This window comes from Ovis canadensis, chromosome 1 (genome assembly GCF_042477335.2).
Source record: "Ovis canadensis isolate MfBH-ARS-UI-01 breed Bighorn chromosome 1, ARS-UI_OviCan_v2, whole genome shotgun sequence".
In the NCBI taxonomy this organism is placed as follows: domain Eukaryota; kingdom Metazoa; phylum Chordata; class Mammalia; order Artiodactyla; family Bovidae; genus Ovis; species Ovis canadensis.
Window position 1 is genome coordinate 204,487,204 of NC_091245.1, and position 25,974 is coordinate 204,513,177.

Genomic DNA, 25,974 nt, shown 5'->3' on the forward strand with positions numbered 1-25,974 from the left:
GCAGTTCCTTAAAAAGTTAAACAGCATTACCTTCATGACCCAGCAATTACATTACTAGCTATATTCCCCAAAGAACTGAAAACATGTTCATACAAAAACCAGTATCAGAATGTTCATATTAGCATTATTCATAATAGCTAAAAGGTGAAAATCACCCAAAAGTCTACCAATTGATGAATGGATAATTAAAATGTGATACATTTATACAATGGAATATTATTCATCAATAAAAAGGAATGAAATAACTGATGCATGCTACAGGATGGATGAACCTTGAAAACTGAAGCCAGTCACAAAAGACTCCATATTACATGTGATTCCATTTATAAGAAATATTCAGAATTTGAAAAACTACAGATAAAATAGATTTTAAATTCCTTAGAACTAGGAGAATTGGTGGGGGGAAGCTGGAGAGAAGAGGAAACGTAACTATTAATGACAGGTTTCTTTTGGGGGAGGATGAATTGGTCCTAAAACTGTGAAGGTTGCACAACTCTGCAAATACAAAAACGAATTGTACATTTTAAATAAGAGTATTGCATGGTATGTGAATTATATCTCAAGAAAACTGTTTTAAAAAGTCAAACGGCCCTTTATATGTGTACCTCACCAGCCGGGTACCACACACACACATTTTTTTTAAGGGAAACAGCAGGCACAGAGAGATGTCTGAACTTCCAAGTTTGAGCTCTTTATCACGCTGTTGAATGATGGCATAATTAATGTTTACCCCGAGACACCACTACAGTTGTACGTCTAACCAAATCAGCTTTCAAATGTCTGTTTAACAGTTCTCCCTTATTAAACCACTGACTTCCTCGGGTTACGGATCGTGCTTGATTTCAGTGCATCAGGATCTGGTAACGTGATTTGCTATTTGACAGATGCTCACATGAATGAATTTCAGGTAGGAATGATCCACAATTGAAGTTACAAAAAACCTAAGTAATGCACAGAACCCTGTATACGAATATCTGCCCTCCGCAACCAAATAAAGACACAAAGAATGAATAGAGCGGAAGCAAGAAGGATGGGAGAAAAGGTGGGCAATCTCCTCTCTCCATTCCCCACCTTCCACGACAGTTTTCCTGTGAAATTACAGAAAGGAGTCAGGCGTGGAGAGTGACATCACTAACCCCCGCGGCCACCACCACAGAAACGACCCACTGCGCTCACTTTCCCGCCTCAAAGAGACTTGAGATGGGTTTAGCGCCGCGCGAGGGGTGGGGCTTACGTCACATCCGGCTGGGGACGCGCCACAGCTGGAAAGCGAAGGCCTAACGCCGAGGGGCGGAGCCAAGAAAGCGCGCCCTCTGGGAGGGGGTGGGGCCGGGTAAAAGAGCGCCGCGTCACGTCCGGGAGACTTAGAGCCCGAGCGGAGGCGGCGCGGAGCGTTTCGGTTCTCAGCGGCTGGGGAACCGGTGTGTGGTGTGAGGCTGCGGCGGAGCCTCTACACTGAAGGCGCGAGAGGTTGGCAGCTTCGATTGAAGCACATCGAGCGGCGACAGCAGTGGAAGTCATGAGCGACAGCGGCGAGCAGAACTACGGCGAGCGGGTAGGTATCGGTGGTGCAGGGGGCGGCTGTGTGGTCCCAGCTTCTTGCATCTCTTTCCAGGCCCATCGGCCTCGGGCCGGGAGACTGGGGCGATTTTTGCCTCTGAAGTCTGAGACCGAGAGGGGATGCGAGTCGGGTTAAGAAGCTCTGGTAGTATTACCCTTATCCATGAAGGAGGCCGCCGACGGGTTTAGGTTGTCCGGTACTCGAAACGGCGGTTTTTTCCGTTATCGGGAGGGAAAGATTAAAAATGGCCGCTGCGTCCCCTCGGTGGTGGGGGAGGGGAGCGGTATCGCGTTTCGCCGTTGCTCTCCTGCGAAGCCTCGCCGCAGCCATCTTGGGCTGGCGGGCTGGGCGCACTGCCAGAGGCACAAAATGGCGGAGGCGCCGCGCGACAGCTTCCAGGCCGCGGGCGGGGGACGGGGGGCGCAAAGAGCAGTGTTCTTCAGGGTTTATGCTCAGCATTTAGGTTAAGACAGGATCATTTTGGACCCCGAAAAGATGTGCATCTGAGGTGTTTTTGGCTTCTTTAAAGATGGCAAGCTAGTCTGACGTAGACTTTAAGTTCTGGCCCCGTTAGAGGCGATTGCGCGCGAGCTTTGTGTTCGGCCTAAATGGCGTGCTTTACTTGGATGCCAAAAGGGCTGTTAAACCGCAAATAGTTATCGGTAACCGAGTAGATTACGAGGTCGCTGAGGTTTTCTTGCGGATCGAGTAGATCTTTTTCCCACGGGATGGTGAAGGAGAAATTGGCGGGCAACAATTTTTGGCGCCGTTGTTTTCTTTGTTTTGAACCATACCTATTTTGTGAACCACGAATTGTGTTTGTGCGCTTTTTAAAGTTTCCACCCCAAAATGTGGAATTTGGTGAGGACTGAATAAACTGCAGAAATAAAGTTCCCGGGCTTAGAAAAAGCATAATATAAAGCTTGGTCGCGGGTCCATGAGTACTAAGACGCAGAAATGTCAGTCTTGCCAGAATCTTTTTATTAGGTAAACCTATTCGAATATTTTTGCAAACTTATGAAACAAATTCTAGCTGATTTCATTAGGGCGTTTTTGAAAGGAAAGATCTTAGCTCTTGGAATCTTAATTTATGGTGTAACTTTGGGGCCAAATCTGATTGATTTGAACCAATCAGTTCTCGCCTTTACCTATGCAGATGAATATTGGCTTTTTTATTCTAAAGACGATTAATTTCCAGTCAGCAGTATGTGTGTGACTATCGTTTTAAGCTCTTTGGTGAGAAAGCTTGGATCAAGCTCCCAAGTTGTTAAAAATGTGGGTTATGGTTTCCGCCAGTTGAAAATAACTGTGGAAACTAGGTGTCCGTGTTTGGACTGGAAGGCAAGTGTAATTTCAGTCTTCAGGTATTTAAACAATTATTGGGTACGTTTTGAGAATAAAAATTGGCTGGTTTTGGTGGAGGAGCTCTCAGTTAAATAAGCCTGAGTGAGTTGTGGAAGTTCGTGAGAGGAAACTATTGCAGGGATTGGGTCCTGGTTTGAGACAGCTCAAGAGACATTATCGTCCCACTAACCAAGCTTTTGAATTGGTATTTTCTTTCTGTTAGTAGAATATACATCCTAGTTAACCTCACAATGTTGTTACATAGGGTTATTCAACACACTCTTACGGAGGAAGAGAAATAATAAAGGTACATGTTACAGATTGATGTTATGTCTTACTTAAGCGTCTTGACTTGGAAGAGATCTCTGACCTTCGACGATGTGGAGTACTTCCACATTGTTTTCTTTGGCCTTTGTTTTGTCCGTAGATTGCTTTCCAGTTGGTTTATTGGAACCTGAAGTGGTTAGACTAGACCTAAAACAAACACTGGGACTCCCAAAGAATGCTTGGCAAAACCGTAAAGCTCAATGAAATAGTTTAAATACAGTGCCACAAAAAGCATTAGGTAGACCAGTCAGGTCTGATTGGCTAAAAACTTCTTTTGGAAGTGCCTGAAAACAGCGGGAAAATTGTTGCGTGCAGGGTAGTGATCTTGTACTTGGCTGCTATGAATAGCTTATCAAGAGCCTGAAAAATTACTTTGATTCCACTCTAAACTTTCTGCCATGCGGGAGACTCGGTTCGATCCCTGGGTTGGAAAGATGCCCTAAAAAAGGGAATGGCAACCCACCATGGACAGAGGAGTCTGGGAGACTACACAGTCCTTGGGGTTGCAGAGAGTCGGATACGATTGAGTGACACTTTTTTTTCAGACCTTACAAATTATTAGTGTAAATCACTAACACCTATTAATCTAATCAGTTAGTGATAATGTAATATTAAAATCTTACCAGCTGAGGTCACTCATCACCAACACCTCCTCGTGGCCTTGCTGCCACTTTAGAAATGTTTTTTCTCCTCTCTTTTAGTCCTAACCAGACCGGAGTAGAGGAGGTGAAAGCAATAAATCACCTTCAGTTCGGTTGTTTATAGCATGTTTACTTATTGGGTGAATAGTGACACTTTTTTGTGTGTTTCTTTGTTTGAAATGTGCAGCTAGGGTGCATTCCTGAATTTTTGTGGTTTGTTGAACACTTTCGGTTACTGCAGACTATATCTTTTATCCGTATCGGGATTTTTCATGTCTTGGTTAGTAGACTTCAATTAAAATGTTTCTGGTTAGAGCTGACTTCCCTGATCTGGCCAAAGCCACGTTAAAGTAAGATATTACTCATTCGAATGCAAGTTCTTTCCAGTAATTCCCCAAAATTTCTCATGTTTTTTTGCAGAGAAGTTGGCTAGCACCTTTGGAAAGAAGAGATGGTCTTAGATCTGTTCTGTCAAGATTTGGGAGAATAAGAACATGATAGGGTCCTGTAGCCAAGTGTAGAGGTGTATGGTAATGGGAAGGGAGGTGATAAATCCTATGGCTTAATTGTGTTCACAGTTTAGGGTGTGGTGAAGTTTGGCCTTGGCACTGGTTTGATGCTCTACCCTCATAACTGTAACTTCTTTTTTTTCTACAATTGGGTCTTTACCTACAGAAACCAGTAATTGAGGAAGCAGTATTGTAAATATTGTAAATTGGTAAAAAAAAAATTGTAAGTATTGTAAATACTTAAAAGACCGAGTTTTTTTAATTTGTCTTGCTGCCTGTCAAGATTATGATACATACACTGGTAGAGTATTGCTTATTTTGGGGGAAATAATGGGTTTACAATGTAGGTATATTACTTTTAGTCGTCTTTGTAGAGATGAATGGCATTTGTATACCATCCCATCAAACTGCCTTTCATACTCTGCAGTTTCTCCTCTTCTGCTTAATCTTGGGGTTGTCTTTTTGAATTTTTAGTAATTTTTAAAGCTGAAACAACTCAGCCTTTTTCTTCCCAAAGGGTTGTAGCCATTGCACCAAGTTCCTTAAATAGAGAATTAATGTTGAGTGGGAGGAAATAGTTTTGTTTCAGTTTGAGTCTGGTAAGGCAACAAGTCTCTTGAAACCAAGTTGAAGAATATTTTTGGTGGTTTTAATTAAGAATGATTTAATATTGTGGATATGGTCCAGAATTAGAAGGTGGCACTTTGAAACTGAAAATACAAGTGGTTGCAAGGTAAGTACTGGTTTTGTCGAGATTGAACAAGAAATCAGATGATGAAAGATAATGTTAAATGGAATTTGCTTTGTACAGCCTTGTCCATTCTTTATCTCCAATAAAATCCCAAACCTAAATGAGAAATACTAGTACTTTCATAGTTTTTTTACATTTTTTTTTACATTTCGCCCAAGAGGACAGGGCTACAGCTGTGTATATCTTTTGAGCCTTAGCATGTGTGTTATATTTGTCTTTTTTTTTTTAACACATAATTGCTTTATTTCCTCATAAAATACAGTGATGAGGTGGTGGTTGAAGTTGGGTAATTTTAAGTGTTTTGCTTTTTTGAGGGGGGTGAGTCACACAGAACAGAATTAGGTATTGTCATTTAGTCTTGTTTTTAAGCGGGGGAGGAATTCTTCATTACAGAAAATTAGTTTTCAGATTCTCAAAAATCTTTGCTTTGAATTGGGTTTTGGAGGTTATATTCTGATTTTTATCAATACAATTGCTGAATATGACAGCATGGATGAGGACCCTTTTTTTTGGCAATGATTTTTGTGCTGAGATAATAGACTTAAAAGTAGTAATAAAACATACTTGGCATTTCTGCTGGAAAGTACTGAACATTTATGAATGTAAATTCAGAGCCTACTGTTTTTGCAAGGGATCTTTTAAAAGCATGGGGTTAGAGCTGATTTAGGCTTGTCATGATAGTTTTTTCAGAACATATTCTCAGTCTTTGAGGATTTTTCTCTCCAAACTTCTGGAGAGTTTAGCTGCAGAAAGAAAATAGTCCTTAATGTTGATATGAGCATTGATTTTTTTTTTTTATGGCATAATCATGAGTTTTCCTTAGCCCATCCCAGTTATTAAAATACTATCTAGTCAACCTAATGAGTTTGCACTTATTAATGTTGCATAAATTCCAGTTATAACCATTAGAATGATTTTAACAAAAATTGTGTTGGTGGTGAGACAAATTTCTGCTTATTTCTAAGTAGGACCTCTTAATATGTGTTTAACATTAGCCCAGTAGTTGGTCTTCTGGTTTTATTGAGTGGCCACCTCAACTTAGCTGAGTTTGAAGAAATCTAATGCTTGTATTATCTAGCAACTTATTTTGTTCTTCAAATATAAAGAAGATTGGGAAGGGGTAGTGAAATAACAGCAGGAAGGCATTCATATTGAAAAATTGTCATATCTAGAGCTTTGGCCTCTTCAGCATTTTCTGAACCTAAGCCCTGTATATATATTTAAAGTTTAGGAGGCCTTAAAGGAAACCTGCTTGGGCATTCTGATTCCACGATTACAATTGTGCTGCCAGTAAACATTTCCCATTACATTTTAGTGATGGATATTAAGAGAAAACAATTACTGTAACTCCCTTAAGTAAAAAGCTTAAAAAATGTTTTTTTTCCTGGATTAAATAAGCAATAATTGACTTTGAAAAACGAGACTGAAGATTATGCTTACCCTCTTAAAAAAGACATCATAACACTTCCATCACAGCCATGCATGGTTGTCTTTGTGATCAGATAGGTATAAAGGACTTCTCTCTTTTTTTTTTCTTTTCCTAAGGAAAGTTTTATTTTCAGGAAAAAACTAGGAGAGGAAGTTGACAGTGAAGGATCATAAAGTGTGAAGTACAAGAAAACTAGGATGTTTCAGTAGAGCGTTATTTTGTTTAAGATGTTCAACAGACACTTCAACTTATTGATCTTTTAAGTGATACTGAGTCTTTTTAATAATTTCAGGAGGTGAGCTGCAGTTTTATCCACAACATTGCCACCTTTAAAAGTAGAGTTGCTCCTTCAGACTGCGGAAGATTTTAATAATCATTGGGGGGCTGCATTTACCAAAAATTCTTCGAAAACTCCGCAGTTGGATTCAAGTTTGCTCTGCTTCCTTCACAGCTCCTTGCATAGAATAGTTGGTTGACTTGATTTGGTCTTTTTATGCTTTAATTTTAAGTTAGTAAGTTGGGCCATTCATATTAAAATCTCACTAGGGCAGCTTTCTAGGGGTGGGTTAAACATTAGTCCAAATTTTCAAATTCCCTGACATTATTTTTCTACAGGCTACTTTTTCAGTTAAAAAGTGTGACATTAAATACATATCTTGACCTTAGTCACAGTTTGTAGACCTCTTCAACCCTGAGCCTTGTCATAAGTGTGCAAATGAATTGTCCGTGCTTTTCCTTTCTTGCACTTTTGTATTAATGTGTCATTTTTTGACTAGAGATGTGCTTTTGACACTTAACATACTTTCTATTGATGAATACAATGAGTAAGAAGTGTGAAATGTAATTATAGTTCTTAATGTTAGATGAACAGTAAATGTTCAGTTGCGCACTTCACATTTCAGCTTAAGCATGATAAATCTACATGGAGTACACAAATGAGATTGACTATATTTTAGAACCAGCAGGAAACTAGTTTCAGATTTTTGAGCTGCATATTTTAGTTTTTCTAAAAAATCCAAAGCAAGAGGGATTTTTTTTTTCTAGTTTCAGTTTTGGCACTGGCTTTTATCCTGGAGTTTTAAAATATTCTTCATCCTGTTCTTTTTCTATTAAGGTTAATGTTGAAGAAGGAAAATGCGGAAGTCGTCATTTGACAAGTTTTATAAATGAGTATTTGAAGCTCAGGAATAAGTGAAGCTGAAATTTGAAAAAATAAAAGAAAGAATGCATGCTAATTATCAGACCAGAAGTCCCACTTGTAGAATATTGAGCAATTTGTGTGAAGTGGGGAAGATGAAAGAAGTCAGAATTTGAAACGGAAGAATGAAGAAAAGAAATAAAAATGAAGTTAAGATAAGAAGTAATCTGGAATCAGAAAGCACTACGCTAAGTAATTACTAGTCTGTTTATGTGTCCCTGTATATTTTGCTAAACATGCATGCATTATTTGTTTAATAGAAGAAATATATACAGGGTAAAGAAGTGCCTTCCAGGGGAGACGTTTAAATTAGGTAATTCTAATTTTAACTTCTTAGTGAACTGACTGAAATGCAACTTTTAAAAAAATAACCCTTTGTAGTCAAATAGGAGGCAGGAATGAGCTCTCCGATTTGGGTAACAGCCGGCTTCATGTTGTCTCCTGGATTTTTCATCTCTGACATTGCTGGTCCTGGGGCGTGAGTACTTCCAGAATTGAAGTAGGTGGTCTAGGCCACCCTCTCTGGACTCAGTGTACTGACCCCTATCCTTCAGTACAGCTCAGTATAAGGAGAATGTTGTAAGTTTGTCAAAGTTTTCCTAAAGAATGTTACCAGGATGGTTATAGAACCAAACCCCCAAAATCCATTGGACAGGATCCTTTTGGCATTTATGAAAAAATGAATTTCTTTTTATATGGCAATAGTGGAAAACTATGACCATTTAGGCCCTAACTTTAAGATGCATGTGTGCTAAATTCACAAGATGATTCTTAATTCTTTGTTTAATGCTTATTCCAGCTGAATGACTGGGGTTACTGCTAAAAAGTTGTAGGGGCTTCCCTTAGAATGAGACAGGTCATATAAGTGAACAGGATACCTAACTCAACAGTGGCAGTAACAGTAAGTGCCTTATTCCCTTTTCTCAATTTCTGCTATTAACTTAACTGTTAAAATGGTGTGAGAGATAACAGATCATAAAGTAGCTTTGTTTCTGGTTCTCTACTCCTACCACTTACTGGAAAAATAGACCCAAAAGTTCTGTCATTTCCCTTTTCTGTATGCTTGTTTTAACTGAAGAGTCAAATGATTGGTGCAGTGTTGTTACTTTCAGTTGGATGGGGAAAGTTCATGTGTCAAAATAATACCCAGTAGTAGGCAACCAACAGATAGCTTCTACTCTATCAGGAAAACTAAGGCTATCACTTTTCCCTGAAATTAAGATAGCCTAAAATTAGAGAGTTTTTGAACCTCATAACTCTTGGGGCAGCGTCTTAAATGACTTTTTAGAGGGATTCATTTTCTGATACTTCAGGGCCTATTTGTGTCAAATTTGTGCTTTTTCAATTCTGTATCTTGCAAGCAGAAGATTACACCCATTTATAGTTTCCATCATTTGCCCTGATAATTGCTTTGTAGAATATGCCACGTATAAACTAGTAACACCAAATTGGTAGTGTTAGTTTTGCATTCTGAATTACTTACAGATTAGGCGGAGACAAGTGATGTGAATGGATATTGTGTCTTTATTCAAGCTCATCGATTCTTTATCAGGAGACCTGAAAAGTCCTTGGCGTCTGAAAGACAAAGTATTTGTTAGTCTTGTAAGGGGAAGAAGCATTTTGGAGTTTGTTTATATGGCAAAAGCTGGAAAGGTGTAAAGCAAAAGTAAACATTGATGCTAGTGGCCCATCTCATCCATTCCGGTTTCTGCCCCCCCTTTGGCCAAAGCATCTTTGAGTATGAGTGTGCCTCTCTCCACCTCCTGCCTGCATAGTAGCCGGAAACAGACCTCTTGTCCTGGGGCAAGCGTAAGATACATGCCCTCAGGATGGCTAATAAATGACAGGGTGGGGAGGTGGGGGCAGAGAAGGTGACAGAAAACAGGGTTTCAGGAAAATGTTGAAAGAAACAAATAAGCATAAAACTTGAAATTAGTCAGTGAGACTTAAATAAGCATCACAAATATGTATGGTGTTTTTTAAGAAATGCAGATGCCCAACTCCAGACCTACTAAAATAAGCTCTAGTTGGGGATCTGTTTTTAAATGCTCAGTAGACTTAATATATATCTGTAAGAGCCTTTGTTGAAGATCTACTTTATTGCATCTAGTTTTTAAAATATGTGAGAAACCTAGCAATTGGATGGTTATTCCTACTTCTTTCATCTCTTTCAAAAAGTTTTTTTTAAGATTCTGTCATTCTCAGAATAGGGAGATACTGGCTGGTATTATGTTGGAAGGCTGAGTTTGTTTCTACCTGATGTGTTCCCCATTGATTAGTACATGACTAAGATTCAGTTTGTAAGAATGATTCCCTGTGTGGTTTTCAGGGAATTTTTGGTTGTGTTGGTCATGCTAACTTTACATTTATGATCCTTTCCCTTGAGGTATTGGTAGGGTTTTAATGTGTTAGCATTGAAGAGTTGTGAGCCCTGAAAGTGGTCTTTGAATTTTTTTCGTGTTTAGGGGCTTTTCTAGCTGATTTTACAGATGTAACCATGGACCAAGGTTTAAAGCTAACTTTATGCTTTTAGATTTGGTCTTCTAGACAGGCTAAATAGCCTTGCATATATTTCCAAACCAATTAATAGCCAACATAATTGCAAAAGGGTTTATCTAACTTTAAGACTATCTCTGATATGAAAGGTAGGCGGTAGAGATAGTGTTTCTGTGTTAGCCTAACAGCTGTCAGTACAGAAGACTTAGTGTTCCAGTGGTTTCTCATTACTGTTCTGAGAAATGATTGTTCATAAAATACATCTGCATATAGCCAATTAGTTTTAGAGGTTGAGTGAAAAGTCTTATAATTTCACAAATACTGTTATTTTTGACCCTTGATCTGCTAGAAACCTCATTAAAGTTTATTCTGAGGCTATAAGGACTTTCTTTACCTTCTTGGTAAACAGATTGGTAAAGCACCTTAGCTTAGAATAAGATTTTTCTGTTTTACTGAAGCAAGAGGCTTAAAAGAGGATCTTGACTTTCTACTCTTTTTTTTCCAGATCCCTAGACGGAACTGATTTCTGATAACTATAGTTATTTTATTGGTAATCTTTTAACTCTTACTGTGAGGCACCCATATTCTCTCCCTGCTAGAGCAGATTGCTTTCTTTTGTTTCCACTAAAGGTCATAGTCTTTCCATAAAGTCATCTTTCTAGCATTGGAATAAACAAAGGTGTTAGAATCCCTCTTTCTACCTTATCTTCTAGATTAGTTTTTGCCTGTTGAATGATTGCAGAAACTGCATCCCCAATTTGAGAACCTCTTTATCCCAGGAGAAGAGAATTGTGCTTTTAAATGTCCAGAATATTTGCCAGAGAAAGTCAAGGGATTGTTAGTTGGGGTCCTCAAAGCAAAGCCATAGTGCTTTCATCATTCCTTGAGGATAAAAGTAGCTATTTTCACTAATAATTACGGGTGTCATCTTTTACTTTGACTCTCTTTATTAACTCACAGCAGGAAGGGAGAGTAGCCATGTTTCATGCCAGTTCATACCATGTGTGACTTTGAAATTTAGTCATTTGGGGTATAGAGACCAGAATTCATTTTGCTGAGTTACTTTAAGCCTTGTTTCTTCTGTATTGCATGTAAGTTTTGTCTTTAAGCATCATAGGAAAGATCTTCCAAATTTTCTCCACTGTTCTCTTAAGTCACAGAACGTATTCCAAAATGTTTTGGGCTGTGTTTTAGATGAATTTTCTACCTTTATCTTTTTAAGAATGGCTGGAGTGTTTTATTCTGAAAATCTGCCACAAAGGGAGGTCTCTTGTGATAAAGTTTTATGCCACTTCAACATTGATTGTTACCCCTACAGTGACTTAACTGTAATGTTGATTCCTTTTGAGTCTAGCATTTTTAATTCTGTTTTGGGCAGGAAGATTCATGAGATTAATGTTTTTAAATTTGATGAAGGTGGATAACCTGAAATGTTGTTTTGTTTGATATCTTGGTTAGCTGTCAGAGCTAATTGTTGTTTTTTCCACCATTTCTATTTTGGTGTCTTGGCAGAGCATTCCTTTAGTTTTTTTCTCTAATTATATGTCTTTGGTTCACCAAACTAGTTATCCTGTTTACCCATTTCTTTGCTATTTCCTTTGAGAGATTTTGTTTTTGTACAGCCTACCTACCAGCTAGTCACAGTTAGGATAGGAGAAAGCTTAGGTATAAAGTATATATCTAGATTTTGTTTTTTACATACAGTTCCTGAACTTCCCTTCCTGAACCTAGATTAAGAGCTTGTGATCTAAACTGTTTCAGTTTTAATATGTCCTTTTTGTACGTAACTTTTCTAACTGCTTATTCCCAGTTTCCCATCGATTGGCCCTGGCTCATCTACACTTAGCTGAGGAAAATCTCTGGTACCCTCTTAATTCTTACCTCTGCAGTTCATTCACCGTCTTTCGACTGTAGCTTCATCTGGTTGCTTTGAGATCCATAAGGGCTTCCTACATAGTTGGATGGACAGGGTCTACAGATCTAGTCTCCTTCAAGCTGCTCCTTGTTCTCTAGGTTTCTGTCTTCCTCTATGACTTGAAACAGTACTGTCCTTTTTCCTCCACTCAGCAATAAATGTTGAAAATAAAGTAAATTTTACAAATTTCATAGGGTTTTTTTTTTTTTAATTGATGGCAGTTTGACTGAAATAATAGGTATGAAGTATAGGTGTCATAGTTAATAAGGTTCTTTCTCACCCCAGTCTTTACGGAGTAACATTCCCAAAACAATCCTTGGGCAGTTCCCTTAACTGCTTGGCTTTGGCACCCATTTCTGAAGAGAGTGGGGTCAGTTAACTCTTATCCCTGCTCCCCAAGAAAGGTGGAAGTTCAAGTTAATTGGCTTATGTCAATTGGAGCAACGTAACTATTATACCAGGTATATTCAGTTCTGCCCTTACCTATGTTTTCTTATCTTGGAAGGGGATTGCTTTCCCTCACCATTTATCTCACCACAGCTTATTTGTTTTTAAAGTTGCCCAGAAAGTATACAAATTAAACTTTTGACATCTACGTGTAGGAATCCCGTTCTGCTTCCAGAAGTGGAAGTGCTCATGGATCTGGGAAATCTGCAAGGCATACCCCTGCAAGGTCTCGCTCCAAGGAAGATTCCAGGCGTTCCAGATCAAAGTCCAGGTCCAGATCTGAATCTAGGTAAGAAAGACTGTCTTGGGATTTTCTTGTTACTCTTAGCTTTCAAACTGGTGTGTGCTTTTGTAAACTAGGAAGATAGAGAGGGTTAGATCATTTGTTGGCTTATTTAATATTGGTACTAGAAATGAACTTAATTGTTAAGTTCTGGGAGATAGAAGACGAAGTGGCTAAGAGCCTGGGCTTTTGGTGTTAGGGTTCATATCTTACCTCTGTTTTTTTCTGGCTTGGGCAGATTACTTAACCTTTTCAATCTTAACTTCCTTATCTATAAAAGATGAATTAGCAATAGTATCAGTTCTTCAGAATTGTTGTGAGGATTCAGAGTTTACGTGAACTCCTTATTAGCATGGCAAAAACTGCAGAGCATTGGCTTTTAGTAACTGCAATTCCTGATAAATAGGTGTAGTCTAGTATGACAGATGTACTATTAAAAAACCTTAACACAGCACTTTTTTTTTTTTTTTAAATGTTCAAGTGTAGGCTATATATCCTGGTTTGCCCAGGTCAGCCCCAGCTCGATGCCTACTGTCAGGCATAATTAACAGTGCCCCTTTTCTCTCTCACACTGTATTCTTCCTGGGTTAGATGATAGTTCATATGATCACTGTAGTTAAGAGCAACTGGTTGATTTTAAAACACTGCTGGAGAATACTGCTTGTAATGATGATGTTATCATAAGTCAATAATGGGCATAATGTAAGAAGCTTAAAAATGAAGGATGGTATTGTGAAGGGTAAAGGTGGGCACAAATCAGGCTAGTATGGAATGTTGCATGTTTTATGATTTTTAATAGATACTGCTGTTTAATCTCTTAATTATTTAAGATATGATGGAAGGGAGCTTTAGTTAGTGGTGGTTTTGGAACTCTTCCTAGCAAAGAAATGACAATATACAAAAGAAAGGTATTGATCCCACTATATACCTGGATTGTGTGTTTTACCTTTGGAAGCTTAACTTTAGAATAAAGTATTGAAAGAATCAAAAGCCATATCCTGCTGTCAGCTATTCAGTCATAACCTTGAAGCCTTTGTCTTTCAGGTCTAGATCCAGAAGAAGTTCTCGGAGGCATTATACAAGGTCACGATCTCGGTCCCGGTCCCATAGAAGATCTCGCAGCAGATCTTACAGCAGAGATTATCGAAGACGGCATAGCCACAGTCATTCTCCCATGTCTACTCGCCGGCGTCATGTTGGGAATCGGGTAAGATGAAAACACTTGTTTCTGAAGCAGTGAACACTGTATGAAGCCACTTTATAATTAACGCATAATATATTCCCCTCTGCTTTTGGTGTTTTGTTCTGTAATAATCTAAAACTGATAACTTTTGATGGTGGAGCTTTAGCCTGATTTTTCTCTAGAGCCTTTTCAGTGTTGGGAGATTTTTTTCTTTTTAAAAGTTATTTCCCACATATGGTCTACATTTGAGCTGTTGATCACATTTGAGATACTGTCACATTAACAGCACATCAAATAAATTCTTTGCATTACGGTTAATATAGTTAGATCATATATCTATGTTCCATACTATTGTTCAAGTTATCTGGGTTTAATATGCTTTAAAATACGCTATGATTTTCCCATTTAGTTTTAAGCAAGTTTCTTTCCAGTTTTAAAGCTTTGCTTGTCTTCCATGAGAAGTTACAAATGAGATGGCATTTAGTGTGTTCCTATTGTGGGTTTATTGAATAATATACAAGTAGACCTATATATAGGGAGTGTATGTTTTTGAAAGTGGGGTGGAATTTAACTATAAAATGTATGTGTGAAGTAGTGAAACCTTTAAGCAAACTCAACGGCAACTGGGATGTCAGCAACATTTAGTTTATAAATAAAATGTATTCAGTTTATAATAGTTAACGCTGCTTAATATGTTTTTAAAAAGTTTGGTATCCATCTGTGGCTTCACTAGTACGTATATTTGAACACTTATGATTTTTCTATAGAAATGAAGCTAAATGTACTTCTGTATCTCGTCGGCAGTTTAGAGCCTCCTATTGTGTGCATGGTATATCTTAGTTCACCATCTTGAAGTTTTACCTCTCCTCTTGCCCCGGCTTATAGAGACAGTAGTTCTCTGCATACGTGCTTGTGGTGCTAATGTAACATTACTTTTAAAATACTTTTATTTCATTGTTATCTTTTCATATTAGTGACAGTTCTTTGGGGGGAAGATTGATCTGTGATGCTTTTTAAAAGTTTTTTTTTTTAATCTATTTTTCTATTTCTAGGCAAATCCTGATCCTAACTGTTGTCTTGGAGTATTTGGATTGAGCTTGTACACTACAGAAAGAGATCTAAGAGAAGTGTTCTCTAAATATGGCCCAATTGCTGATGTATCTATTGTATATGACCAGCAGTCTAGACGTTCAAGAGGATTTGCCTTTGTGTACTTTGAAAATGTAGATGATGCCAAGGAAGTAAGTAAAAGTCTTGTACCTTTGTGTAAAAAAAAGTATATGCACACGCTTTCACTTTTACACACACACACACAGAGTCTTTTAACTATTCTTCCTTGGATGACTTTGGCTTTAGTAAGTCGATCAGTCATGTCAGACTCTTTGCAGTCCCATGGACTATGCAGTCCCTGGAATTCTCCAGGCCAGAATATTGAAGTGAGTAGCTGTTCCCTTCTCCAGGGGACCCAGGAATCGAACTGGGGTCTCCTGCATTGCAGATGGGTTCTTGACGAGCTGGAGAGCTACTAGGGAAGCCTTTTTAGTATCTATATATAGCTTGATCTGAATGAATGCATTCTTCTGGGAATATATACTAAAGTCTATAATTGGAACTTAAAAATCTTTTACTGTGGAAATTTCAAAGATTTGTAGCCTAACAGCAAAGTGACAGTTGGGTTCTAAATTCCAACTCAGTCTCTTCCACCATTTTATTTGAAGTAAATTCAAATATAGTCAACTGTTTCCAGATGTGTGCCTAGATACACATATTTCTAAAATAGAATATTAATAGTCCAGTTTGGAATATTTAATGAGTGTTTACATCAGGTTACTTTCTAAAATGAAAGAAAATATTAAAAAGTGATAAAAGCTATGATTCAAGAGAAAGGAACTGGTTTTGATTGTATACTGGCAAGTGACTTTATGTTTTGGATGTTGAGGTAAAACATAGGAAGAAACTTTTTTTTTGGCCTTGAGGCTTATGGGATCTTGGTTTTCCAACCAGGGATTGAACCTGGGCCACGGCAGTGAAAGCACCAAGTCCTAAATATTGGACCTCCCGGGACCTCCCTAAAAATTTTTTTTACAGAGACAAAAATAAAAATTCAATGTGTGACTCCTGGCCCATTTAAGAAATTTGAACTTCAGATACATGGGGATGATAGCTGAAGTCATCTCCAAGGACAGTATAAGGAGGGGAGAATCTTGAGAAACTTAATTTCAAGCCATCTGAGGTTAATATTGAGATTAATAATTTTGAGCTCTAAATAAAATTAAATGAATAGAGTAAGCCAGTCTGCTAAAGGAAGAATTAAAAGCTAAATGCAAGTGGTTATAATTTAAGAGATTTAAGAAATGCTTTAAGATGTCATTCAACTTCATTTTGGTAATAATTGATGTGGAAAATGTTAACAATATTTGTCCAAGGTTACTTATGGGATCGGCTTCTTCGTTTCTCTACTTTTTGTGTGTGTGTTCCACAGAACCGCAGTTCCCTTTCTGAAAGACAGTATATTTTGTATCTAAATCAGTAATGCCAAAAACTGCCTTGAGGCTTAAAACAATCAAACTAGAAAATGGCATAATTGCAATTAGAAATCTAAATTCTATTTAGATAGAGAGGTGTTTCTTTAAATTGTGAATAAATGGCTATGTCTTTGGGATGGGGTATTATTTTTCTTAGGTACAGTATATTTTCATTTTAATGTTTGAAACTATATGTAATTCAAGCTTTCATCCTAGCTCTTTGCTTCCATAGCAGGGGTCCTCAAATTTGTGTAAAGGATTAGACAGTAAATATTTTGGGCTTTGGGAGCCATCAGAGCTCAATGACAGCTTTTCAACCTTGCCACTGTAATGTAAAAGCCATATAAAAGGCAAATTAATGAGTGGGGCTTTGTTTCAGTCATGGTCACTTAATTTTGAGTTTCATTTCTGATGAAATACTACTTTCATCCCCCCCACACACACCTGTTCAAATTCTTAGCTCATGGGTATAGTTTGCCAACTGTGTACTATTTTATAGACCTACAGGTACTGTCAAATCTATAGTTGGTACAGTAATTTAAAATATTTCATGGCTTAAGTTGGCGCTCATGGGTGGCCTTTTTTTTTTAATGAAGTTTTCTAGGCTATCTTTTGTAAGTAAAGATTTATAGGCAGAAAAACTTACTAATTGTCAGATATAATGCTCTGGCCTAACTGAAACATGTAGTTGGGTTTTATTTATAGATAATAGTTAATTTGGGACTTCGTTCATGATGTATATAACAACTCACATATCTTTTGAAGGCAAAAGAGCGTGCCAATGGAATGGAGCTTGATGGACGTAGGATCAGAGTTGACTTCTCCATAACGAAAAGACCACATACTCCAACACCAGGAATTTACATGGGGAGACCTACCTAGTAAGTTTGTTTTCAAGGTTCTCAAAATATTGACAGTTCACTTCAGGGCACAGGGAGGCTTTTGGCAGCTGACTCAAAGTTAAATTCAATATAAATATATTCAGTAGAAGCATTCGGTTAGTACCATAAATTCTGATGACATGTAATAGATTAATCACATCCTACCTTTATCATAAAGAAATGCCATATATTTGACATTGCTGGGTAATTAAATGATTCTCACCAGACCAGTTTTCCCACGCTGGTAACTATTAAGTATTAATGTAGGTAAAACCAAGTTTGTATAAATCTTATTCACAGTGGCAGCTCACGCCGTCGAGATTACTATGACAGAGGATATGATCGAGGCTATGATGATCGGGACTATTACAGCAGATCGTACAGGTATGTTAACCAAAATAAAAAGTTTTAAGTTGTTGAAAGACAAATCAGCTCTTATGGTTCAGTTGCAACATAAAGCAGTACTGTTTTAGCCTTTGATAAAGGTATTTACCTTTAATAAATTGGAGATACAGAGATTAAACTGGATTTTTTTTTTTTTTGGCTGCAACTCAAGGCATGCTAAGATGCTTCAGTTGTTTATAACTCTTTGCAACCCTATGCACTATAGCCTGCCATGCTCCTCTGTCCTTGGGATTCTCCAGGCAAGAATACTGGAGTAGGTTGCCATGCACTCCTCTGGGGGCAACTCTCAGCATGTGGATTGCAAGCACCAAGTTGTAAACCAATCGGACAATAAAATTATATATGAACCCCCCCTTTTTGTTTTTTAAAGTGAGTTTCATGAACTGATTTTGAATATAATTGCTTTATAAAGCAATTTTTTGGTAGCTGAGAAATTGTGTTGAAGGGCAGGGCAAATTGATTCTTGGAAAAATCCAAAGAAATAATTATTTAAGGATTAGTTTGCTATAACAATGGTAAGATATTTATTATTATACTAACAATATTGAACATTTTTCGGGGGTTGATAGGGAAATGCTCATGATACTAGGAATACTTTGGAAAGTAAAAATGAAGTAAAGTTCTCTATTTAAGCAACAGCAGGTAATCTAGATCTTGTCAAAATGTAAATTGTGTAGTAAATATAGAAAGTTGACAGTCCTCTGACATTTAGCACTAATAAACTTTCGTAAGTGGCATTTCTATACTGACGTGTAGGGGATTCTATTTGTGCAAGCTGCAAAGATTAGTCTTGAGTCCTTAATATGATACTCATTTTAACCACCAGGGAGAGCTCTATGTCAGTTTGTAAAGGGGTGGCAAAAGCAACTCTTTATTGCTTAAAGGAAACGAGCTTTCACTTCTGTTTTAATTTTATTGTATGAATTGTGCATTTTTAAAACTATTTATAATGTTTGTTTTCTGCCTTCACAGAGGAGGAGGAGGAGGAGGAGGAGGATGGAGAGCTGCCCAAGACAGGGATCAGATATACAGGTACAGGAAAAGATTTCTGTTTAACATTGGGTTCTGCACTATATGAAAGTTTTCACAGGAGAATCTGGTACATAGGAATTTCCTGACGACAGAAAAGTTTAAAATTCTCAACATTAAATGTATGCACTGGCCAGGGAAAGATTTAAATCTGTACAATAGTAGAATGGCTCACATAAAGGTATTTGTTACTCATATTTTGATAAATTATAAATGGCATTCACAAAATTTTATACATGAGAAATTTAAAAATACTGTAACTGAACTCAAATGACAATGTACATGGCTTAATTTGTGTTTATAGAGATTGGGCTTATACTTATCACTCAGTGGTTCCATTTTATACCTTAATATGAGAGATGATGGCATAAACTAAGAATCCATAATATTTTAATCTTATTTATCCTTAATGGTTTCATTAGCTTGTTATAGGCATTTCAGAATAAGCAAGTAATTATTTAAGTTTATCTTAACACAAAACTAAATCACTGAAGCACTATGAATGAAATTTTGGGTGTTCATTCATAGGGTGTGGTTAAAATTAGTGGTAATGATTTTTTTCTTCTCTAACCCAGTTTAAATTTTTTAGATATAATGTTAACTAGCAGATGATCAGATTCAACCTCTTTGATAGTTAGGGATTTTTGGTACTGGGCCTGATAATGTGTTTCATTCTCAGGACTAAAACAGACCTTATTACTGCAGTGTTTTTCAAGGTCAGCTGAGGGTCTTTTAGTTTTGGAAACTGATAAAGGGATCAGTCACTTTAATCTGTGATCTATGGAGTCTTAGATGGTCTTGATATTTTTTTACAGAAGACGGTCACCTTCTCCCTACTATAGTCGTGGAGGATACAGATCACGTTCCAGATCTCGATCGTACTCACCTCGTAAGTTTTTATTTTGACATAATTTTGTTATAATAGTGTGACTTGCTATGACTTATGGAAACCACAGCAGATAACGGGTTGATTTAATTAGTATTTCCTCAATTTTTCTGTAGGGTTCAAGGAAGTATATGGAAACAACCCTTGGATCTTACTCTTGTTGCTAATTAAAACAATGTGTGTTCTGTCACCATTTGTGGCTTTTTTTTTTTTTTTTTTTTTTTTTTAGGAATTGTTAAAAAATTTTTTACAGCTTAGAAACATTTTTGAGTGACTTAATAAACCTTAGCTTTCAGATTGAGTTAGATAAACTCCCAGCTATTTCTGTTTAACATTGGTTCTGCACTATGTGAAGGTTTTCACAAGAGAATCTGGTACATAGGAATTTCCAGATGACAGAAAAAAGTTTAAAATTCTCAACGTTAAATGTATGCACTTGAGTATTGAAGTGTATTTATTTCCTTTTTTTCTAGGTCGCTATTAAAGCATGAAGTTGAAGACTTTCTGAAACCTGCCCTAGAGTTGGGATATTGTTTGTGGACAATATTTTTTATTGTCTCCTGTTTAAAAAGTGAACAGTGCCTAGTGAAGTTAGGTGACTTTTACACCTTTTATGATGACTACTTTTGGTGGAGTTGAAATGCTGTTTTCATTCTGCATTTGTGTAGTTCGGTGCTTTGTTCAAAGTTAAGTGTTTTCAGAAAAGTATGTTTTGCATGTATTTTTTTACAGTCTAAAATTTTGACTGCTGAGAAGTTTCTATTGTACAGAACTTCATTTAAATGGTTTTTCTACTGAATCCAGGGTATTCTGAAGATCGAAGCCTGTGTGTAAAATGCTACCAAATGGCAAAAAGCAACAATAAAGTTTGGTTTTTACTTTTCTTTCTAACATATCAATGCTTAGCAGAACTGTTCAGATTAGATTGTCAGTAGTAAATTAAAGACAAAAATGCCCGTTTTCCTTGAGTCCATGAAACATACCATACTTAATATACCTGCAGTTAAGTGATAAAAATTACGCTCTGTAACTCTATACTGCTAGTGTTAAAAACTAAAGATCTTTCAATACAGCAAATGCTTAATGCTTATATAAATGTGAATTTGTCAGCCTTTATGTAATCTGTATTATATATAGCAGGGAATAAGATGAGTTACACAATGTATGCCTTAAAAAGGCTATTTCTTAAAGCTGTTAGACGGGGATAATGGTATTTCAATTAGTTATCAGCAAGTGACAATAACATTCCACCACAAATGTACTCTTGTTCTTCTAGCTTTTAAGACTATATGGAAAAACTGGGTGCTTCAGAGTTTTGAGAAAAAAGAAGGGAACACTACACCTGTGTTGTGGATGATCTGAAGACTTTGCCTGTTCATTTTTTAAATATTACTTTCAGGTCCTTTGCTTACCAAAGGAGGCCCAATTTCACTCAAATGTTTTGAGAACTGTGTTTAAATAAACGCAAATGAAAAGAGTAAAAAGGCTGGTAAAAAGTTTATAGAGATTTTGTTTTAACCTTGCTACATACAGTTCTTTTATAGTTTTTAGTCCTTTATACAGTATTCCTTGGACTGAAATGTATTCTGTTGTTAAAATTGTTTTAAATAGGTAAATTTTGTATTCCTGGAAAATACATTTAAAGTAAGTAACCAGGTCTTGGAATGAACATCTCTACTTGGGGATGATATTATATTAAAATATTCTCCACACTTGCCCTGAAGGTGCCCGAAATGAATATTTTTCTAGGATATTTTCATGGTCAATTCTAGGCAAGTAAATAAGTTTGTTAGCCTGCTGACCCTTCTATTTGTAAATACTCTGTCCCGTGTACTTGAAGGGCATGGCAACCCACTCCAGTATTCTTGCCTGGAGAATCCCATGTACAGAGAAGCTTGGAAGACGACAGTCCATGGGATAGCAAAGAGTCTAGACACGACTAAAGTGACTAAGCACAATATGCTTAGGCTGCATCAATCATAATGTGTAGTAAATTACCTTAGGTCAGACAGCAATTAAAATACCAATGCCAGGATCTGAACTTGACCAGTCTCAATCTGTAGTCTGTGCTGTTAATCATGTCATTTAATCTGGGTAACCAGATGAAAAATATTGGTGCAGGGTGAGATGGGCTGAAGAGTGGTGAGAATCCTGTTCTGGGATAGCAAGTAGTAAATCTTGGTGTATTATGGTGGTCATCTTGTTTGCAAAAAGTTTTATAAAAGCCATAAAACTGTATAAGCATGTGAAGACTGCACATGGAAGCCAGATAGTCACAGAATTTAGTACAGACACATCTCTTTAAGACTTAAACTATTTACAACATGTAAGTTTTGTTCCTATAATTAAAACTTTTGCACTTAATTGCCAACCTTTTGTCCCCTTTGGAGCTCCTCAGAATACTTTCCAAGTGTCAGAAACAATAGCTGTTATCTGAAAAGCTATTGCTGCATAATCATTAAGACTCAGGTATGCTACAAGGACTTCGCTGCTGTTCTCAGCTAGGCTCGCTCTCATCTGTAGGACAGCTGAGGTTGACTGATGGACTGCAGAGACAGGTTCGCTTCACACTGCTGATTTGTGGATCTGTTTCACATGGCTTAGCCTCCTTGAAGTAGACAAACCACAACATGTTCCTCCCACTATGATGTGGAAACACAAAAATCAAGTACCTTTCAAGCTTTTGTATTAACATCCTATAGGCAAAAGCAATTTGCCATACTGGTATATGTGTCACGTTTCTCAGCTTCCCAGCACACAGACATGCTGCGAATATATCCCAGCGGCAGAAGGATATTCGGCAGCAGGATATTCTGCAGAGAGTCCTGCCGAGAGGTAGAGCCCACCTAGCGTTGTTCATTGCTGAGTTGTATCCACCTGAGACCTAGACCTGGTGGACTGCAGCAATCCAGACTTCTCTGTCCTCCACTAACTCGAGCGTGTGCAAATTCATGTCCGTGGAGCCCCCCTGTCCTTTTGTCTTTAGTCTTTACCATCAACAAGGTCTTTTGCAATGAGCTGGTTCTTGCATCAGGTGGTCCAAGTACTGGGATCAGCATCAGTCTTTCCAGTGAATATTGAGGCTTCCCTGGTGGCTCAGTGGTAAAGAATCATTCAATGCAGTTTCAATCCCTGGGTTGGGAAGATCCCCTGGAGAAGGAAATGGCAACCCACTCCAGTATTTTTACCTGGGAAATCCTATGGACAGAGGAGCCTAGCAGGCCCCAGTCCATGGGGTTGCAAAAGAGTTGGACACAATTTAGCAACTACATGACATAACATAGATGGCCTAAATCCCAAATACTTCTTTAGCCATCCTTTGCATTAGTATTTCAGCAAAAAGTGCTTGTACAACACTTTAATCGGTAACCCTTAACCCCAAGAAGCAGGGGCAGTAGCAAATTGAGTGGGTAGGTGATAAAGAGTGCATAAAGATGTCAGCAATGTGTGAAATGGGTGCAGGGGTAGACCTGAGGAGTGGAGAGGTGGTTCTGTCTCTAGCTGAGATTACTTGACTAGTGTTGATAGCAGTGAAATAGGCTGGTGTCCAGGGTTTGACAGTGGTGGTAATCTCACTGAACTGACTTCTGGTGTGGCTTTGGCTGTTAAACTTCCTTTATAGCTCGGTTCTTTGCTCCTACAGTCTACAAGCTTCAAATGTTCTTAAAAATGGACCCCCCAAAATTGTCTGCTGGTCATCTGGCATTTTTTGTTTACAGTCAAGTCTTGACAAACACTCCTTGTCATTTGTGATGCCTAATTGGTACCATCTCTGTAGTCTCAATTCATATTCCCAATACATTCTTCACTTATGCAGTGAAAGTGAATGTTTTTAACAGGTTAATAAGATCACACAATCCTTTTGCTTTAAAATCCTTCATTTTGGATTTAGATATAAATTCAAACTTTTTAGTGACCCGCAAAGACCTTCACTGTGTAACCACACAACCCACTGGGTCTGCAACCGCATCTCCCTGTTTTTCTTTTCCATACTAGAAACAGGAACTTCCTCAGCTTTAGTAAATTGGAATAGAAGTTCCAACAATAAACACTGAAGAGAGGAAAAAGGAGGAGGCAAGATGAAGACAAAACTTGGAACTAAGTACCTATTATGTTACTTGTCAGACTTGGGGCTAATTCCCCTAATTTTTATTTGGCTTATTGCCTGCTTGACTATTGTAATCATGATACAATTTAAAGCTTGCTTTAAAATGTCAGCACCTTAAAATTCTTCATTCAAAAATATTTTAAATTTTGTAAAGTAAAGCCACTTACTTCAAGTTGATTTACTTTTTCAATACAATGGATATATAGGTTATTAAAACTAGAAGTCACCAAGTTCGTAAGATTCTCTCCCTGCAGAACATTGTCCCTTTAGGTAATAATTATCTGATAATTGTTAAAAAAAAAAAAAAAGCTCTCTGCTTCAGTCTAAATGTGCTATTTGAATTGAAAGGTTATCAAATGATTTCTGGTTTTTTAGTTTAGCACATAGGAGCTTGGAGGGTACCTTTCCATCCTAACAAAAGGCTAAACAACAAAAAGTCAACAGCTGTTTTTAGATTCATAAGAGAGAGGTAAGGTCATGGGGCAAACTGCTGTCCCCCAGACTGGAGACAGGTAAATAAAATCTCAACATTCTGGAGCAGAAACCCACAAGTACAAATCTGGGGGAAAGAAAAAAGTACTATGGCCATAAGGGAATTCTCACAGTTCCGTGAGCTTTGCCAGCTCAACTAATTTTTCAGTGAATGTTGAGAAGTCCTCTTGTGCTGTCAGAAGGAGAGTAAAAGGAACCACCATGAGAGTCCACCAGAGCTGTACCTCATAAGATCCGGTCCCTGGAGAAACTAACCAGTGCCCAACATGCTAGGATTTTATCAGAGTCTCACTGACCTGGAACAGGGAAATACTCAACTCTAGCTTACTAGCCATCCTGTCCCACCTAAAGGGAAGGAGTTGACGGGGGGAGGATGATGCCCAGAAGCACTTAAAAAGTTTGAATATAGACCTTACCCATAGCTGATGCGCACATTACTAAAAGCTTAACAGTAATTTCTGAGTGTATTCTGTCCAGCTAACACCAAGAAAAAATAACAAGGCATATTAAAAGCAAAATTGACAGTTTGAAGACAATAAGCATTAGAACCAGACAGGGATATGGCAGGGATGCTGGAATTAACAGACTGGGAATTTAACTGTGATCAGCATGCAAAGAACTGTGATGGGTAAAAGTAAACAGCATGCAGGAACAGATGGGCAATGCAAGCAGAGACATGGAAATTCTAAGAAATCCAAAAAATGCTAAGAGAAAAAACATTAGAAATAAAGAATGCCCTTACCAGTCTCACAGGACATAGCTGAGGAAATAATCACTGAGCGTAAGGAATTTATAGAAACTGCCAAACAAACAAACAAAATATATATATATATATATATATATATATATGCGGTAATTGGAAAAGGCATGGCTCATGTCATGGCAGTACTAGATGGAGAGCAGAAGAAATGTTTGAAACGGTAGTGACAGTTTCCCCCGTGTTAATGTCTGTGAACAGACTGCTGTGACTGAATGTTTGTGTGCCTTCAGTAAATTGAAGCTTAATCCCTGATGTAATGTTACTTGGAGTGTTGGGCCTCTGGGAGGTAATCAGGCCATGATAATGGGGCCTTCATAAATGGGAGGAGTCATATGGAATAGACACCAGAGAGCTCCCCCTCTGCACCATGTAAGCACACAGTGAAAAGATGACTGAATCAGGAAGTAGATCCTCATCAGTCTGCCAGTGGCTGCATCTTGAATTTCCCAACCTCCAGAATTGTGAGAAATAAATTCCTGTTGTTGATAAGCCACCGAGTTTATGATACTCTGGCTAGAACAGGCTGGATGCCAGACCACAGATCTGAGAAACTCAACAACAAACGGTAAATGCCCCCAACTACACCAAGGCATGTCATTTTTAAAGCACAGATAACTGAAGATTAAAAATCCAGAAAGGAGCCAGAGGAAAAATACATCTTACCTATAAAGGAGCACAGGTAAGAATTAATCTGACTTCTCAGAAACCATGAAAGCAAGAAGAGAGTGGTGTAACATTTAAAATGTTGAGAGAACCCCCCCAACTTAGAATTCTCTGCCTCATGAAATTATCTTGCAAAAGTGA

The 25,974-nt window shown here is 37.8% G+C and overlaps 1 protein-coding gene across 2 annotated transcripts; it reads left to right on the plus strand.

Moving 5' to 3' along the window:
- Positions 1–1,260: 1,260 nt before the first annotated feature.
- Positions 1,261–21,294, plus strand: TRA2B (transformer 2 beta homolog). 2 transcript variants are annotated; one of them, XM_069558687.1, is made up of 10 exons: positions 1,296–1,555; positions 7,677–7,952; positions 12,774–12,907; positions 13,946–14,108; positions 15,137–15,325; positions 17,375–17,490; positions 17,791–17,874; positions 18,868–18,927; positions 19,740–19,813; positions 20,284–21,294. In XM_069558687.1, the coding sequence occupies exons 4-10, from the start codon at positions 14,076–14,078 to the stop codon at positions 20,292–20,294; spliced, it is 567 nt and encodes a 188-aa protein (XP_069414788.1). In that variant the 5' UTR covers positions 1,296–1,555; positions 7,677–7,952; positions 12,774–12,907; positions 13,946–14,075; the 3' UTR covers positions 20,295–21,294. The 2 variants fall into 2 exon arrangements, with proteins under 2 accessions (XP_069414781.1, XP_069414788.1); XM_069558680.1 differs by lacking the exon at positions 7,677–7,952 and having other exon boundaries at positions 1,261–1,555.
- Positions 21,295–25,974: the final 4,680 nt, after the last annotated feature.

What these genes read in the sequence shown, in the direction of transcription:
- TRA2B (XM_069558680.1), top strand. Translation starts at nt 1,520, where the DNA reads ATGAGCGACAGCGGCGAGCAGAACTACGGCGAGCGG. An exon ending in GGCGTCATGTTGGGAATCGG is followed by an intron (nt 14,109 to 15,136) that starts GTAAGATGAAAA and finishes TTCTATTTCTAG; the next exon opens with GCAAATCCTGATCCTAACTG. An exon ending in GACAGGGATCAGATATACAG is followed by an intron (nt 18,928 to 19,739) that starts GTACAGGAAAAG and finishes ATTTTTTTACAG; the next exon opens with AAGACGGTCACCTTCTCCCT.